The sequence below is a fragment of the Gadus morhua genome, chromosome 19, assembly GCF_902167405.1.
Source record: "Gadus morhua chromosome 19, gadMor3.0, whole genome shotgun sequence".
Taxonomy (NCBI): Eukaryota; Metazoa; Chordata; class Actinopteri; order Gadiformes; family Gadidae; genus Gadus; species Gadus morhua.
The window spans coordinates 10,043,030-10,060,081 of record NC_044066.1 but is presented as its reverse complement, the minus strand read 5'-3'; the positions used below and the strand labels follow the sequence as shown (position 1 = coordinate 10,060,081).

Here is a 17,052-nt window from a genome sequence, read left to right as displayed (position 1 = left end):
AGGCAATAGATCAACAAATGATGCTAAGCTAACAAATTATTCTATTCTCTATCGGTCTGATTTAGAGAACCGTAGATGTGCTACATTAAATGGCAACTGGCGCTTTATACTATAAATACCACAAGTTTAGGCAATGTATAGTTGGGGCATTTAAAATTAAAAATATAATTGCCCCTCCAGTGTATCGCCACAAAATGAATCAAAAACGCTTTAGATTGAAAAAGAAATATGAAAATGTGAATGCATGTGACATAAGCCCATGAACCACTAGTAACACTTGCAGCTACAACTTCAACAATGGTTCCAATCCTCAAGAGAAAGATCAGTCTTTCGTTACGCATGGTTGAGGAAGTCCAGAGGATAATAGTTAACAGTACAGTTCAGATTGAGTTTGTTCCTCGTTACAGTGCGCAGATTCAATTAGAAGCATTCAAATAGGTTTCATATACACTGAAAGACATTAAGAAGTCCTTTTAATGGTCAAGATAAAAGCCATTTTGTATTTTTTCTGAAATTAATTATTAAAAAGAACAAAATCAATTTGGATTCGGATGGAACAAGTAAGCTTATCTGAATTGATGCAGTCACACACATTTGATGGAAGGGCAACAGCAGCTGAGAATGCGTTGCACAATTGAACACACTTAAAGAACGCCTCAATGATTATACATACAAATGTCAACAACAAACTTAAGCATCTTGGACAACTTTCCTTAACAAAAGGATGGGTAGCTAGGATAAGACTCAATTTAACCGTAGTTTAGTTTAATACTCAAACAAACACTCAAAGGTTCCTCAAAGTGTGACTAAAAGGATGATGTGGTTCCATAGAGAAGTTACATTCTACGATTCATAAACCAAAATAATAAAATTGTGCTTCATGGAAAGCTTATACGGTAAACGCCATGGCTATGTAATCAATAATTATGATTTCTTTGAGTGTATACTATACAGCTTTTCCCCCAGAAAATGTCTTAAGTCAAGGTGGTCAAGGTGGGGGGGGGGGGCACGACCATTGTTGTAACAGTATTACTGATGCATTATTGATCTTTATTTTTTACACCTGATGGAAGTATGTTTCCTCCCTCTACGAGAGTTTTCTACTTTGTTGATGCATAATAATTAAAAAATATTTATTAAAAAAAAAGGCGAGGCCCTATTGTGGTTAAGGCGGCCGCCTTAATAACACAGTACTGGGGGAAACACTGCTATAGTATGTTGTTCAACTACAACCATCTTCCGAGGTGAAACCTTTTCACATCATTGGTCAGAATTTGCTTTCTTGAGATAAACTTTGGATCAACTGTTCAAACATAATCTACCTGCAATCCATTTTTCACTGTTCTTCTTTAACTTTTGAATAAACTATGCCTAAGCTACCTCTTTTCTTAAAACATGTGTCAGATCAAAAACAAATGAATACAACATCTTATTCAGCCATATATACAGGTAGATCAGACTAGTCTAAAACATAATTTATCTAATAAGGTGTCATTTTGTAACCAATTTTTTTTTTTGTAATTATATTTAATCTTTTTTTATTCCCACTTTGTTCACCAATTGTCACACTTACTAAACCAGCTCTGGTAACCACACACATTACAGGCTCCTTCTTATTCACGGTAAGCCTTCAAATCAAAAGTCTTAACATTTAGAGCTGGTTTCATCGTCAGATATAGACCCAATACGAGAGTAAGGTTTTCTCAAATTATTTTGTAACAAGAAGTACAACAAAGTCACTGCAAGCTGCCTCATATGCTACTTTGGGCCCGGTCTGCATTTCTAGTCTGTGGCCAAACTGGTCTGTAAACTGGTTTACCAATGAATTCTAAACCTCATGTGTTGAATGTTAATTTCCTACTTTCCCACAAGCTCAAGCCACACTCCTGCTGAATGCCTGTTAGAAAATCTATATCTTTGTGGGTGACAATCCACGTCCCACCAAATGTCGTGACGCTCAGTTCCATAAAAACGGGATATCCAGAACAGCAATCCATATGAAACAAACAAAAGAAGATAACAAAAAGGAAAAATATCAAACAGTTCCAAGGTAGTAATTTGTTGAGTTTCTCATCTCAAGGTTAGACTCTTCTAGCGTCTCCTTGACCTTCTCTTGGGGGCAGCTTTCGCCTTTCCTGTGCTTGTCTTCTTCCCTGGTGTTTCCTTATCCTCCTCCGCTGCTGCTGCTGCTGCTTCTTCTTCTTCTTCTTCAGCTGTTGCCTCCTCAGACAATAGCGGCTCCGCCGGCGCAACCTCCACCAATGGCGCATCAGCCGGCTTCTCCTCAGCCAATAGCGCGTCAGCAGGAGCTTCCTCAGCCAATGGGGCATCATCTGGCGCAAACTCGGCCAACTGCGGGTCAGCTTGTGTGTCCTCAGCGAATAGTGTGCCAGCCGCCGCCGCCGCCTCAACCAATGGCTTTTCAGCCGGTGCCTCAACAGCCAACGGGGCATCTGCAGGCGCCTCCTCGGCCAATGAATCACCAGCCGGTTTCGCCTGGTTACAGTCCGGCCCAGGCTCGGTTGCGCCAGGCAGCTCCGATGGATCCTGGGACAGCAGCTTCTCCTCGTCCTCGTCGGTAAGCATAGGGGGGTCCTCTGACACGGAGGCATGGGGGGCAACGGCCGGTCGACTCTCCTGGGGGGCAACGGCCGGTCGACTCTCCTGGGGGGCAACGGCCGGTCGACTCTCCTGGGGTTCAGCTGTTGGTTCCGGCACACCCAGGTCGCTGGAGGCAGCGGGGTTAGCGGTACCCTCCAAGCACTCGGGTTCAGTCTGGCGCCGGAGACGGTCCTCAGAACTGCTGGGTGTGGGGGGCCCGTCCTGCTGGCTGCTCTTCAAGGCTTTGTACTTCTATAGGATCATTAATGCAGGCATCTTTGGTTTTCATCCGGTTTGACATAAAGGGCCTACAGGTGATCATATTTGAGTACTAAGCAATGTATGGATACAATCTTTACAATGCGTTACAACATCAATCATATTACAATTGAAAAAAAAGGCACAGGACTGTTATTATAGAACCGCTTTTCTAATAAATAAATAATAATGCTGGCACTCTGAGTAAAGACGTTGTTCAAACTGACCTTGAGTTGCTCAAAGTGTGTGAGAGACTTGCAGTGGGAGTGTAATGCAGAGGATTCAAAGTGGTAGAATTTGTTGCAGAGGCGACAGAGGAAGCCGGCCACTGGTACTAGGAAACGAGAGCCTATAGCGCAAAGGAGAGAGAAACTTAAATCACATGGGACGTCCAGGAATCATTTCTAGGGGTTTAACGACTTTAATACTACTGCATCTCTACCCAAACATAAACATACTATGAAATTATCAATATCATCAGAGGTGCTTACTATAAGGTTATATTCTTGTTCAACTCAATGATACCGGGTGAAGTTGACTTATGGCTTAGATATCACCAAATAAGATGGAGATGGTCAGCGCTCACCATACACCGTATCAGTCTTGAACGCCTCATCCGTACTCATTTTCTCCAAGGTCACCTCTGTCTGGGACGACAGGTCATCCTGAAGGTGGACACACAGACACATCAAACATTATTACCAATAATTATAAGTCGGTTTCAGGAGTATTTTTCTAAAATGTGAAGTGGTTGTGTTACCAGTTGATAGCAGCCATGGGTCGCGTCCCTCTCCTCCCCTTCCACTTCGCAGCCATCTTTGTGGTCCAAGGACCCGAAACCCTGCTTCTCCTGAAGGTAAGAGCGTACGGAAAACAAACCATGAGGACGGGCCCCGGTGCAGAGGAAAATGGGGACACTTTGCCCTCCCCTTCAATTCTGCAACCATAAAAGTATTTCAATTATGCATATCATTTCCTCTTTGGCCTTGCTCAAACGTGCCTACAGATACTGCAGACATTAGTGTTTGAATGCCGGATCCTTCTACTACGATTCAAAAAGTCATTCTTGTATTTGCCTGTATTGTCTATCTTGTTTTGCGTTTGTAAATGTGTGATACTGCAAATCACGTGTCTCTTCAGTGCTTTGGCCTCAATGAGAATAACCTATGTAAGCTGTCCTACCTCCTCCACACGGTGTTTGTGCTGCTGGGACCGCATGTGTTCCACAAACAGCTGGGGGGTCTTGAAGGTCTTCCTGCAGACCGTGCAGGTCGGTCCAGCCAGGCTGCCAAGTTGCTGAGGAATAAGACACCAGGTTTTAAAACCAGTGTTTGTATTTGTGTTGAATTAGGATTTTACAGCACTCAGACTACAGAGTCTTCTCAATATGGCGGAGCATCGGCATAAAAATACAATCCCATGATGCATTGTGAGGCACACGCCCTACATACAGAAGCGAGTAAGAGACTGTGCCCAGCCTGTTACCTGGTGTTCCTTGTTGCAGCGGTGGTCAGTGGCTCCACACGTCAGATGAAGTCCACAGCTCGGACACCAGTGCAGAGGCTCGGCTCTTTTCTTACTGGAGAAGAGACACATAAACAAATGAGACCAAAAGTACTACAGTGCTACTGGGTTATAGTTGTTAAGCAACCCTACATTCACTTAGCACACACACACGACTCACAAGTGAGGCGGAGAACAATCAAAGAATATAAATCAATATCAAAACACAGTTACATCCATAAAAACTACACATTGACAACTGGACTAAACTGCAGATTAGATGCTTGGATCTGAGACACACGGTTAGATGGTCTTTCATTCCCACTCATGTTGGTTCTACTACAACTGATGCTGTTCCATTCCCCATCATTTCCCAAACAGCCCATATGACGTGTGAATTACTATACACAGTAGCCAAGAGGAGGAGGGAGTGTCTGTGTTAAGGCTCATACAGTAGGAAAGAGGAAGCCGTGGCCACGTGGAGGGACGAACACAACAGAAGCGGAGGACGTGCGACACTGACCCGTCTTTGTGGGCCGCCTGAAGAGAGTCCTGCACGCGCGGGAGCAGCGTCACCAGACAGGCGTTACTCATGTGCTGGATCTCCATCATCCTCTGCTGGTGGGAGAGGCCGTTCATGTGACTGCGGAAGTTCTACCAGGACACAAATACAGCCAGAGGTTAGGGAAAACACCATCGCTTAAGTCCAATTTATATACATGTGCCGCATTTGATGGACGCTTTTATCGAAAGCGTCTTACAATACTTTGAGTACAATACTTTGACACACATATATATATATATATCTTTTTGTAGTTATAAATACATTCTGCATTCAGCTTCCCCACCGAGCTACCAATCCGATCCGAAATGTGAATAAGGGGACACTACTATGGATGGATGGACATCCATGTTACACAGTGAGTGCATCGCCCCCACCTGCTGGCTGTGGCAGGTAATGCTGCAGAGGTAGCAGTAGAACTTGTTGGTCCCCTCCAGGGTGTCCTCCTGGCTGTCGTGTGCGGAGGCTTCCATGTCCTCTGGCGCATCCTCCAGTACGGAGTCGTCCGCCAGACACTCGTCACTTAGCTGGGAAACAGAAAGGGTATGAACAGTCAGACTGTGGCACCGGTTACTATGGAGTCGTTCCTCCAAAATACCAGTGCACCAGAGAAGAAGACAAGCACAGGGAAGGCAATCAGCCCAAGGGAAGGAGTGATTATTTTGTAGATGCACGTCATTCATGAGGTGGTTGATTCTCCTGCTCAAGGATGCACTGCAGACATTGGGGTTTGATCGTTTCAACCCAGAACCTTTCGGCAGGTAGTGGAACACCCTAAACCCCCATAAACAAATCTTGGTTTGGATACATTTTTGCAAAGCAGATCTGAAAAGGCGGTACTCAAAAACAACACATCTATATCACAAATAACATACCTCTGCGTCTCCGGCCTCTTCGGTTCCTTCGAGGACCTCGGAACAAATCTCTTCCACAATGGAGCAGTCTAAGACAGATTTGCATGGATATACAAGAAGAGGCAGGCATAACCAATCAGCTGTATAGATGTAACAGTAGTGGCAATCAATCAGTTAAAGGCATAAAGAAAGGACGTTTGCTGCTAATAATTTTGAGGTAATTTTGAAACTTTCTACCAACTATCCGTTTTAATGGCGCAACATATTTATCTGTGTTCTTACCGCCATCCTCTGCTGAGTTGTCACTCTCCAAAGCGATGGTGTTTGGCTCCTCTGACCTGAGAGAGAGAGGGAGGAGTGTTTAGAACGGCTTTAATTAACTAACATTAGCGCATTAGAGTCAAGTCACCACGACTGATGTGACGCTTGTTTGCTTCATTCCAAGTATCTGGGGAATGAGGAGCTTGTGTAGAGGAGGCTATATTATTATATTTATATATTTATATATTATTTAAATCCATCGTAAAGGGTATTTCATGTTTCGAATGGCCCAAGAGGAAACACAAAGCTAGCAGGCGGTCACAGACTGGAAGAAGACTACTCGGGGGACTATGATGAGGGGAGGTGCTGATGTTGTAATGATAAAATACAGAATGAAACACATGGTGGTCACAGCTGTCATTACCCTTCGGTCCTCGGCTTCTTCACGGCCGGCTCGTCTGTAAGGTCCACCACTGACGTCGTGCTTTGACCGGCTTCCCCTTCTGCTGCTGCTGGTCCACCTCAACAAAACAAAACGCACACTTCTGGTTAGCCAGCTTTCTTTTTTTTTTTTCCTCCAAAGTAGACACTCAAACATACCATCTACTCTCAACAGAATTCAAAGATCACATCATGGGTTAATAAATTAACCCATGAGGAGTTTGTTTATCCAGCTCACTGAATCACTAACTTGGGATAACCAATTTAATTATTTTTGGCCTGATACTTCTATTTTCACAAGACATGTGGTAGGAGATAATGTTTACACATTTTCCGCATACCGATGCCGACATGACACCTCCCTATTTCAAACACTTGGATCGCAGCAGCCTTACCTGGCTCCGCCTTATCGCTGATGTCTGCTGTAATGCTGGCTACTGATTGGCCGTTGGCGCTCGCTGCCGCCCTCTGCTCGTTGTCCCTCTTCCTGTCTTGCTGCCGATAGTCCTGGACAAGCAGGGCAGATAAACAAGATTACTGACCCGGTAACGCTTCCTTGGCATTCACAGTTGACATTTAGAGCTGGCCAAGCATGTTTAATGTGCGCGAGGAAAAAACACCAACACACACACGCGTGAAAATGTGTTTTACTCGTATGAAATCAAATAGCCAGCACAACGGGCTTGGGGACTAACACCGTAATATATATAAACTATAACCGCATTTCACATTAATCGCAAATATCCTGCTGCTTCGGGTTTTCCTTTGTAGGCGCGTTAAGAGGAGGCGCGGGCGAATCCGCTGTCAGTGCGTGTGCAGTGTATCAGTGATACGCGAGTTTATCCAATAGGTGGTGTACTCACGCACCAATGGCATGTATGCGCACTTGTCTCTGTGTGCGTGTGTGAACGAGAATGCCAGGGAGTGCTATACGGAGATGAATGAACGGAACAATATTTATATTTAAAAAACGCAAAAAAAAAAAACACAAAAAAAATACAGAATCAATTAGTGGCGCTCGGTGTTCATTCTGTGGCGCTGGGCCACTATGGTCTATGTATTGGAAACACTTACAATACATGATCGTTATTCATTGAACTTCACACACCCAGCGAGCTAGGTCACCGTTGCCAGTTAAGAGACGTCTCATGACCCGAATTGCCTGCAGCAAACCACAATAAACTAGCAGTGCATAATATTGTCTTTCCTGTATGCAAAAACTCCTCTGCCACAGGTGGAGGTCAGCCACTTCCTGACTGAAATTGAGGCACTGTATCTATGGGTACATGACACTGTCCGTCCTACCAACAGTTCAGGGGACACACACAAACATTTACATTTAGGGCATTTAGCAGACGCTTTTATCCAAAGCGACTTACATCAGTTAATACACACATTGACGCACCGACGGCAGAGTCAACCGTGCAAGGCGACAGCCAGCTCGTCAGGAGCAGTTAGGGTTAAGTGTCTTGCTCAGGGACACATCAACACTCAGCTAGGAGGAGCTTGGGATCGAACTAGCAACCTTTCAGTTACAAGACAACTGCTCTACCTCCTGAGCTAAGCTGACCCAACTGCCACTTCCTGACTGAAATTGAGTCTGTATCTATGGGTATATGACACTGTCCTACCAACAGTTCAGGGGACACACACACACACACAGTACTGAGGTCAAAGGAACCTCCAGTCATTGCAGCAGCTCCCATAAGTTGTCCTGTTGTCCTGTAGACATTCATTAAATTCCATTGTTCCTCTTCTACATTAGATTTTGAAAATAGCACGGTGTGAAATGTGGAAACCAATTCCTCTCCAAATGACGGAAAAGGGAAAGCCGTTAGATAGACAGGAAAGAGGGTTTAAAGTGAGAGGAAATTCCATGCAGAAAAGGCCTACTGGTCAGAATCAAACCTGGCCCACTACAAGGCCCAGACAATATGGTGTGGGCTATCGCGGGTCGAGGCACCCGATTCAAACGCACTTTTAGAACTAGTCCCAAAAATCCTCATCTGGATTTGCAGATAAATGCACCCAGAAATCCACCTGTATCTTTTGAATGTTATACTGTCCTACCATGCTGGTGGAGGTGTTTGCGTTGTTGTTGTTGTAGAAGCGCTGGTGCGGGTGAAAGTGGCGTGCTGCGGGGTATCCCATGAGGGGGGACTTCATGGTCATGCCCATGGGAACGGGCCCCAGCAGAGAGGACCTGGCCCCGGCCGAGAAGAACTGCCGGAATTGCTGACCGCCCATCCCAAAGCCTCGCATGTTACCTGGACAACACACATAGTCGAAAGGTGTGTGAATCTTTCGCCAGCTCACAATACAATTTTGATTCTTGGGCTCACGATTAGATTAGATGTGAATTCGGTACATGGGCGCTAATTTCAGGATCTAATCCAGTACGCTGTCCGTGTGGCAATTTAAGGCATAAAAGCAGAGTAAAGTGTGCAAACGATTATGTCGCTTTTACATTTGAAAAGGTGATTACAATAAGGTAAAACACATAAAAGGCCGAACAAAAAAGGGAAAAATATAAGGAAAAAGATTGACTTTTGGAAGTTGGGACTTGATAGGTAATTTTTACGCGAATTAATAGTCCTAGAGAGCAACTTTACCTTGGTACAGGTATCTCAATTAGGGATAGGTTGCTTTGGATAAATAGTTGATAGAAGAGGTTACTGGACGATTAAACAAGCAAGGAATTTGGTTTTAGGAAACTCAATATACGTACATAAGACATAAAAGTTATATAAAATAAATATAAGAAAGGATGGGAAAAGTAATCCATTTGTTTGATTATATGAATGTAGCTGAAGGATTCACTTCTTCTTAAAATGTCAAAATGATCAAGGCATTGTTATTGTCAATGATAATGAAAAAAGACCATGCGTCCTAGTAAATAATTAATAACATAATTATAATACACAATAAAAACCCTTGCATACTGTGGTACTGTTCAGTTTGGTTGAAAATGCAGAGAATACATAAAGGAAGATAGATCTATACATCAGGTCAAATTACCATTAGTGCTGGATTCTGATAACAAAAAGCTTTATCTTGTACTGTACCTTGCAATTGTTGCATCAGCAGAGCACCCTGCAACATGGGGTTGGGTGCGATGATTGTGGTCTGTGTAGCCTGGCACATGTTGACCATCCTGGGCGAAGGGGCATTCTGGGATTGCATGGCCCTGTTACATAAAACAGAATCAAACATTGTTATTCAAGTTAATTTTATCCAGCGATTGTATTTGTGGAAAAACTATTAACTAAAGGGTAGTATCTGCTATAACAGAAGCACTGCCCCCAACAAGGTTGTGTTATCCAGAGGGCCTGCTCGATCCCCGACCTGGGGTTCACCTTACCGCTGAGCCTGGTGGTGGTGGTGATGCGCAACATGGTGTTGTGGGGGAGGCTGCGGAGGCGGAGGTGGAGGCTGTTGCTGGAAAAGTTGCTGGATCTGCCGCAGGTGTTGGTGAAACTGTTGCTGCTGCTGTTGCTGTTGCTGCTGTTGCTGGTGATGAATGTGTGGGTTGAACATGCCGCTGTTGTGTGTAACTGTCCTGTTGTGTGTTAATGTGCCGTAGCAACACAACGGCGATGACGAGATGCACAAGGTCCAATCGGGGTACTCCTAAAGGGTATCTAGACAAGAAAATACTCTTGTAATTAAGAAGTCGCAATTCGTATAACGCATCATAAAACAAGAGCGCATCTCAAGAGACAACAGATTGCTCCCCTAAACCGGGGATCGGTGATACACAACACAACATGACGGTGGCTAACAATCGAACAATACTTTTCATTTCAGCGGAATAAAATACTGCTCCAGAAAAAATCGTGTGCATTTCAGTTTCAATGGACTGAAAGGTTTTATGTACAGTATAGTGTAACATACCGTAACTTGGTAGTAATTTAATAGTTAGGTAAAGTTAACATGCTGCACCTGTCGTGCGAAAATGAATGCTAACATTAGCGAGCTACTTGCAAAACAAGCTAACATAGCATTACAATCCACTGGGTCTCTCCAAATGGAAATAAACCCCGTTTTTAACACTTTAAGAGACGACATTTCATTGCATTAAGAAAACTTACCCTTTAAAAAGGACAACTACAAATATGACAAAGGACCAACATTGGCCAAAGCACAATTAAATAATTAAAACTTGCGATAGATTGCAGTTTCCAGTGTGCTTGTTGAGCGAAGTCAAGCAAGACAATAAAAGTACACTGTAGACTTCCGGGGAATTTAAAAACTAAAAGCCCTACCACTGCTTTGTTGCCCACTGCCCAGGGTATCCCGCAATCCATCGCCTATGGAAGAATGAATGTAGTTGTATGAAACAATAAGAAGACATGTATTTTTCAACTATAATCATTTTGATGAAGTTAGGATTTTTTTTTTTCTTTTGTGGAAAATTGAGCTGTGGAGTTCAATTGTTGTTATTATTATTTTTAGTAGAATTATTATAAGATATCGTTTAATTCATTTCTGTAATTATTTATTGGTGGTATTATTTTTCTAGTCGTAGACGTTTTGCGCTTTTATATTGAAGCCAATACATTTTTTCCTGCATTCATCTGCCCGTCACCATTTGAGGTAGCTTGCTGTTTATTTCTATGGTAATAGATATGTCTCCCCCTGGTGGAGACGAGTAAGCATGATAGATTCACCTTATCATGCTGCTCGAAGACCGTTACAATAATCCACCTTGGCCTGCATCAATTACTTAAAAACTAGGCATAACATCTGTTAATCAATGTCGTATTTTTGCAATTCACCTTTAGAAATGCCTGCTACATTTAGCAATAATAACTCTTCATAAAGCCAGTAATTTTAAAAACGACTTAATTCCAAGGATGTATTATATTGGTTACTTTCGGTTACACTCTCGCCGTGCGCATGTGCAAACGACAACAGGGAATCACAAGCAGTAGAGCGCCGGCTGTCGTCTGGGCATAGGCCTTTTTCTAACTTTCAGTACCCTGGACAGCTCAGTACGCCTATTACTACGTACAGAATACTGCGTGAAACACTCTTCAGTAAAAAAAAAAACATGAATACTGGAAAAGTACACATTTTCCCTACCAATTTGTGAAATAACAACCAGTTAATGTTTAATATTATATTAAGTTCTGCCACCACCTAGCGGCACACGAGCGCAGCTGCAACCTATATCTCTCTTGAGGGGGAGAGAAGAGGAGAGATTATCCTCATCCGCTCTGGTCCTCGGAGGTGGAGAGAGAACACACAACAAGCAAAAGGAGGACACTAGAGAGGAGTAGAGGGGACTCCAAGGAGAGCCAGCAGATGCGGGAGACCACCGCGGACACCATATCATCTACGGATTTTCTTTAGGACACATCTTCAGGGTCAGACGAGGGACATATCTCCCACCCTCCCTCAATTTCATTTAAATTCTGACAGATAGGACCGAACAACTCCCTCGCCAAGATGGGCAACCGAGGCATGGAAGATCTGATCCCTCTGGTGAACAAAATGCAGGATGCCTTCGCTGCAATCGGCCAAAACTCGAACTTAGACTTGCCTCAGATCGCCGTTGTGGGCGGCCAGAGTGCGGGGAAAAGCTCCGTGTTGGAGAACTTCGTGGGGAAGTAAGTGGATCTTTCCTTTTTTTCGATCCGCTGGTGCGCCATTCATCCCGTGGCCGCAGTGGCTTTCGCCTCAACACTTCCCCAAACCCATCCCCCTTTGGCATAAAACATCCAAGCAGTGGTGATCTACTGTGTGTCATTCATTAGAAACACAAGCCGGCTCCATAAATCATGGTTGGGCTTCTTCACAACATGTCTGTCTTCCATGTATACACACACCAGGCCTCCCCAGAGGCTGCCCGAGGAGGCTTAATCGTTACATAACTCATGCTCATACTAATTCTACAGATAATTAATACATGCGACATCATACTTCGGCATAGGGTTTTAACCGTTAACCGCACACCTCCATTGACGAAGGTGTCAACCATTTTTGTCAAGAACAAAGTATAGATTTTGAATCACGTTTCAGCTTGTCAACAAACTACCTGGAAACCCTTACAACTGCAGCAGATAAAAAAACCCTCATTTTTTTTGCTTGGTTTTAAACGTATCCTAGGAGGGATTTATTCAATGTAAATTGATTATAGCTCTACAATACTTGCGCTGGTTTTGGTCTTATTTCTGCCAGGGGGGCAGTCTGTTGTTGTCCGTGCTTGTTGTAGTTAAAGCTTTTTAGATTAGGGGAACCTTTTATTTGTCTGTATAGTTTCAGTTGTCTTGGGGAACAGTCACCAAATAGAGATTCCAGGATGCAAACACAGCATTTGGAATCAATGTGCTGCAGTATGACCTTGCCAAAAAAAGAGAGCGCTAGAGAGAGAGAGAGAGAGAGAGAGAGAGAGAGAGAGAGAGAGAGAGAGAGAGAGAGAGAGAGAGAGAGAGAGAGAGAGAGAGAGAGAGAGAGAGAGAGAGAGAGAGAGAGAGAGAGAGAGAGAGAGAGAGAGAGAGAGAGAGAGAGAGAGAGAGAGCTTTGAGCCCTTTCAGCTGGGCTCAGCATCCATCTGTCAATGCATGGCCAATAGGTGAACAAGCTTACTGCATGCTAGACTAACTATTAGTCCCGCTGTGCATTCTTTCAAGACATCTTATTCTCTCAAAGATCTGCCACCCTAGTGTTGTCTCTGGGTTTAGGTCATTGTAAATATCAAATGTTATGGTACATTCCTTTCCGGTCAACTCTTTGCGAATGATGGAAGAAGGCCTTGTCTTCGTGTGAGGCTATTCCCCGTAGTTCCTCTACCTGACGGCTCTAAATTAAACTGACAGCTTCCTTACAGCTTTGTAACAGTACTGTGAAATAATTAGTTTCCCAAAACTGTGCAAAAGCCCTATTTCTGCTCTGCTGGTCAAGCTCTTGTACTGTACGTGATTTGCAGCAGAGTCAGCTGCTGTGGTAGTATTACTACACTATCATGACATTTTTATAATAATCTCTTCCTACACGGTGGGAGATTTTAGCACTTTAATCTAACAGTGTTCTGTTCCCCACGGAAACCTACTGGGTATGTGCCATAGAAGTCAGGGTAATTCATTCCAATTAATGAGTTAATTCATTCATTAGGTGAATCCAATTATAGAAGAGGAATACCTTAACAAAGACAGGATGATGTGTGAAAGTGCAAGCGAGGTGAGCTGCAAGTGGAATTCAGTATTTCTTGACGGGCTTCGACTCCTCCTGACACTCTTGTGGTCAGACGAACCGACCAGCTAGAACTGAACCCCAGCATCAGTAGGGACTACGAAATCTAGCCTTTAGCCTGCGAGAGTGTGAGAGAGTAAGATAGAGAGAAAGAAAGGGAGAGAGATGGGGCAGATCAAGATGATTGCGTTTGAGTAGTGCAATGTGCATGCAATAGATTGGTACACCATACTGCACAATAGTGCACACACATGCACAAAGCATATGTACACACTGAGACACTTTTATTGGCATAGCACTTTATTACAGTTACAGTACACACGCACACACACACACACACACACACACACACACACACACACACACACACACACACACACACACACACACACACAAACACACACACACACACACACACACACACACACACACACACACACACACACACACGCACACGCACACGCACACACACACATGTACATAGAGAGTAAGACCTCTTTCTACACTATGATTTAACTTGGGTATTACAAACAGGATTAAGGTATCGTCGTATACAACATCCGATCTCAGGTCTCTGATGAAGCTTTTCTGTCGTCTGCGATCTTTGGAATTTCAAGGGCTCTCTGCATACCATAAAACCTGTTAACGTAACAAGGAGCCGCATAGCCAAGGTGGACGTACATCGTTCCTCTCTGAGGCGTATTACTATCTGTAACAATGTTAGCGACCTATGACACTAAGCCCCTTTCGCTTAGTGGATTAGGGTTTTGACCGGGATTTCCCCTGTGGGCCTTTTGGCTGGTGGGACTGAAGACTAACGTGCCCTCCAACGCGCTGATAAATTATGCTATGCTGATGTCATGACAGAGCATTAAAGACAACGACACACACAGTGGACACTGTTCAAGGTTACGAACAGAAAGCACCCCCTCCCTCTCCCTCTCCCTCATACCATCCAACCAACCCCCCCCTAATCGTCTTCACTCTTTGTCTGCTCAGTCTGATAGTGTGTTCTACATGAAGTGTCCGCTCCATGTCGCCTTACTTCCATGCATTTGATCCGAGTGCTGGCGGGTATAAATTATATGCTGGATAGCCTCTATATACGTTTCTTGTTCCTGCTTATATTTGGTCTGGGTGTAAAATATCAATTGATAAAAGATTTGATTGTCTTAAAAGGTAAGGAGAGAGAGAGAAAATAATCAAAGAAAGGAAGAAAGGAAGAGCAGTACAGTTGTTGGATTCGGTTAGATCAGTGTTTTGTGTTTTTCAACCTGTGGCTGCAGTTGGTCGTGTGATTTAATTCTTGAAATAGGCAAATCAAGAATAATCAGAAAAATAATTGAAACAATTTAAAATGTATATTATAATAAATAATTAATTTCAGTAAAATACTATTATGGCTTGTTATTCTAAAAAAATATTGCTACCCTTGTTGCATTCAATGGTATTTTTTCCAATATAATGCTTTCTGTTCATTTGTGTTTTCTAAATAAGCAGCGTTGCCGACTATATCTTTCCACTGTTTCCAAGTGGCCATGGCCTTCTTGCACTAATATTTTTGCATAAAGGGGGCTTTGGCACTGTTTGCTCAGCCATTGCATATGTATTTATAAGTCTTTATTGTTTGCGTGTTAGGGGTGGTTCTCAAAAGGTCTTCATGACAATTTAGTGTTACGGAAAAGTTAAAGGTTGGGAACAACATCTTACGAAGAAGAACACATTTCTATCATGTTCAGGGTTAGTGACGGCTTTGGTGGTTATTCAGTGATGCCTTGGTTGCATTCTGAAGTTCGTGAACCTCATATCAAAATCATGTTGGTCGTTGCCACGACTCTGTGTTGCTAGGGTTATTCAAACTGCCCTGTGAACTGGGAAGGAGCCTAGGACCAGGTCACACTGACCTTTGACCTAATTCCTAATGAGACCTGGATTCTCTCTCTATGTTCTCTGGTCAAATACCACCAGCTGCTGTTTGTGGATGAAGTCTCGAGGTGTTTAGTAAGAATCAAAGAAGGCATTATTCCCATGGAGCACTCCACTTCCCTTACCATGTTTTTTTTGTGCTTTGCCCAGGTGTTTAATTAGCAATGCTGAAAACTACAATAGTCTCTAGTGAACGAAAGGAAAACGCACACAAACACACACACGGACACGCACACGCGAGTAAGGTGCATTGGAAGGGAAGTGACACATAGACAGTCCGAAGACAACCATAAGATCCTGTTTATATAATGTGATACGTCCAAAGTGATCCTGCATTATTAGATCATTGTGTATGAGGCCTATCCTGTGTGTGCCACAGCATAGAGCACAGCGAGTGCACCTTCATTAGTGCAGGCTAGCTGGTGTACTTGATCTGATTTTAGACCCAGACTTGGGCCACTTATCTGGTTTCAGGACCATGGATAGCTCCATACAGCCTGGGACTATGGAGCTCTCAGCCCTGGAAACATTTACCCCTTTTACCACATCACTCCTTGTTTCCAATGTCCGTTTATCAAAAATTCAATGTTGATTGATAGAAAATATATCAGTTAATATTGTGTGTATATTAGGTGAAGATAAAGTAGCTATAGGTATTATAAAGTTATCAAGTTCCTTGGTTTTTCTTAAAGATTGCAAAGAACCTGAAATCTTCATACTGTACTAGTTAAGTGTAGTTTAATGGGTAAAATGCTAGCAACAGGATGTCGTCAGACATTCGAGTTAGGGTTTGTTTATTAGGCTACATGCTAGTTGCTATGCTGTCATAAATATATGGCATGTTAATCCCTTTGAGACTGTACCTGTGATTAAGGGCTATACAAATGAAATGGAATTGAATTGATTGCCAACCACATGATGTCATCATAGTGTGTAGAATGGGAACTCTTTAAACTCTAATAGTTTAGTGTAATTGAGTAGGCTACATGCTAGCAACATGTTGTCCTCAGAGGGTGTAGAACCTCAATGCTTTGTCCTGTAGTGGTTCAGTGTTGTTTAGCTCAGAAGAGGCTGTGTGAGTGAGGAGGGAATGCCAGCAGTGATAGCGCACCGCAGGATTACCACTAATCTCTCGCCGCTCCTCAGCTAAAAGTATTTCCTCCACCCCCCCGACTGTGTTAATCTGTGTGTCTGCCACCTGGTAACAACCTTTCATTTCATTGGCCGATGATGGTACAGCCGCATGATGAGGTCTTGTTTACTAGCTCTCATAACAACAGCAACCTCAACACCCCCCGAGAGGCAGGCACTGCTCTGCAGGGAAGTGTGTGCATGAGGGGTTGGTTTGTGTGTGTGTGTGTGTGTGTGTGTGTGTGTGCATGTGTATGCGTCACTGTATGTTGGGTGTAAACATTATTGTGCCGTGCATGTGAGGGTGTGTGTGTGTGTGTG

At 43.5% G+C, this 17,052-nt stretch overlaps 2 protein-coding genes across 12 annotated transcripts in view; one reads left to right on the top strand and one right to left on the bottom strand.

Annotated features, from left to right (window-relative positions):
• Window positions 1-435: 435 nt before the first annotated feature.
• On the bottom strand, window positions 436-10,701 carry ciz1a (cdkn1a interacting zinc finger protein 1a). 2 transcript variants are annotated; one of them, XM_030342437.1, is made up of 17 exons: window positions 10,572-10,701; window positions 9,842-10,121; window positions 9,546-9,667; window positions 8,551-8,747; window positions 6,876-6,987; window positions 6,464-6,560; window positions 6,061-6,116; window positions 5,800-5,867; window positions 5,302-5,451; window positions 4,886-5,016; window positions 4,345-4,438; window positions 4,042-4,155; window positions 3,620-3,709; window positions 3,446-3,524; window positions 3,087-3,208; window positions 2,692-2,853; window positions 436-2,637 (listed from the first exon to the last, which is right to left on the bottom strand). In XM_030342437.1, the coding sequence occupies exons 2-17, from the start codon at window positions 10,015-10,017 to the stop codon at window positions 2,092-2,094; spliced, it is 2,316 nt and encodes a 771-aa protein (XP_030198297.1). In that variant the 5' UTR covers window positions 10,018-10,121; window positions 10,572-10,701; the 3' UTR covers window positions 436-2,091. The 2 variants fall into 2 exon arrangements, with proteins under 2 accessions (XP_030198297.1, XP_030198296.1); XM_030342436.1 differs by having other exon boundaries at window positions 436-2,853.
• A 963-nt stretch (window positions 10,702-11,664) lies between these two features.
• dnm1a (dynamin 1a) overlaps window positions 11,665-17,052 on the top strand; it is a 63,892-nt gene continuing 58,504 nt past the window's right edge. For 8 of the 10 annotated variants that reach the window (XR_003974004.1, XM_030341890.1, XM_030341892.1 and 5 more), the window contains exon 1: window positions 11,666-12,092. Coding sequence is in view for 9 of the 10 variants with exons in the window: in XM_030341890.1 (XP_030197750.1) it covers window positions 11,932-12,092 (161 nt within the window). In the remaining variant the exon portion in view is untranslated. Of the gene's footprint in view, window positions 12,093-17,052 lie in introns of all 10 variants that reach the window. The other 2 variants (XM_030341893.1, XM_030341889.1) reach the window with 1 other exon arrangement.

Excerpts from the sequence above, each read along its gene's own strand:
- ciz1a (XM_030342436.1), bottom strand. The coding sequence starts at position 10,017 with ATGTTCAACCCACACATTCATCACCAGCAACAGCAGCAACAGCAACAG. Across the intron at positions 4,156-4,344 it reads GCTGCAACAAGGAACACCAG|CAACTTGGCAGCCTGGCTGG; the intron begins GTAACAGGCTGG and ends CTTATTCCTCAG. Across the intron at positions 2,854-3,086 it reads CACACTTTGAGCAACTCAAG|AAGTACAAAGCCTTGAAGAG; the intron begins GTCAGTTTGAAC and ends ATGATCCTATAG.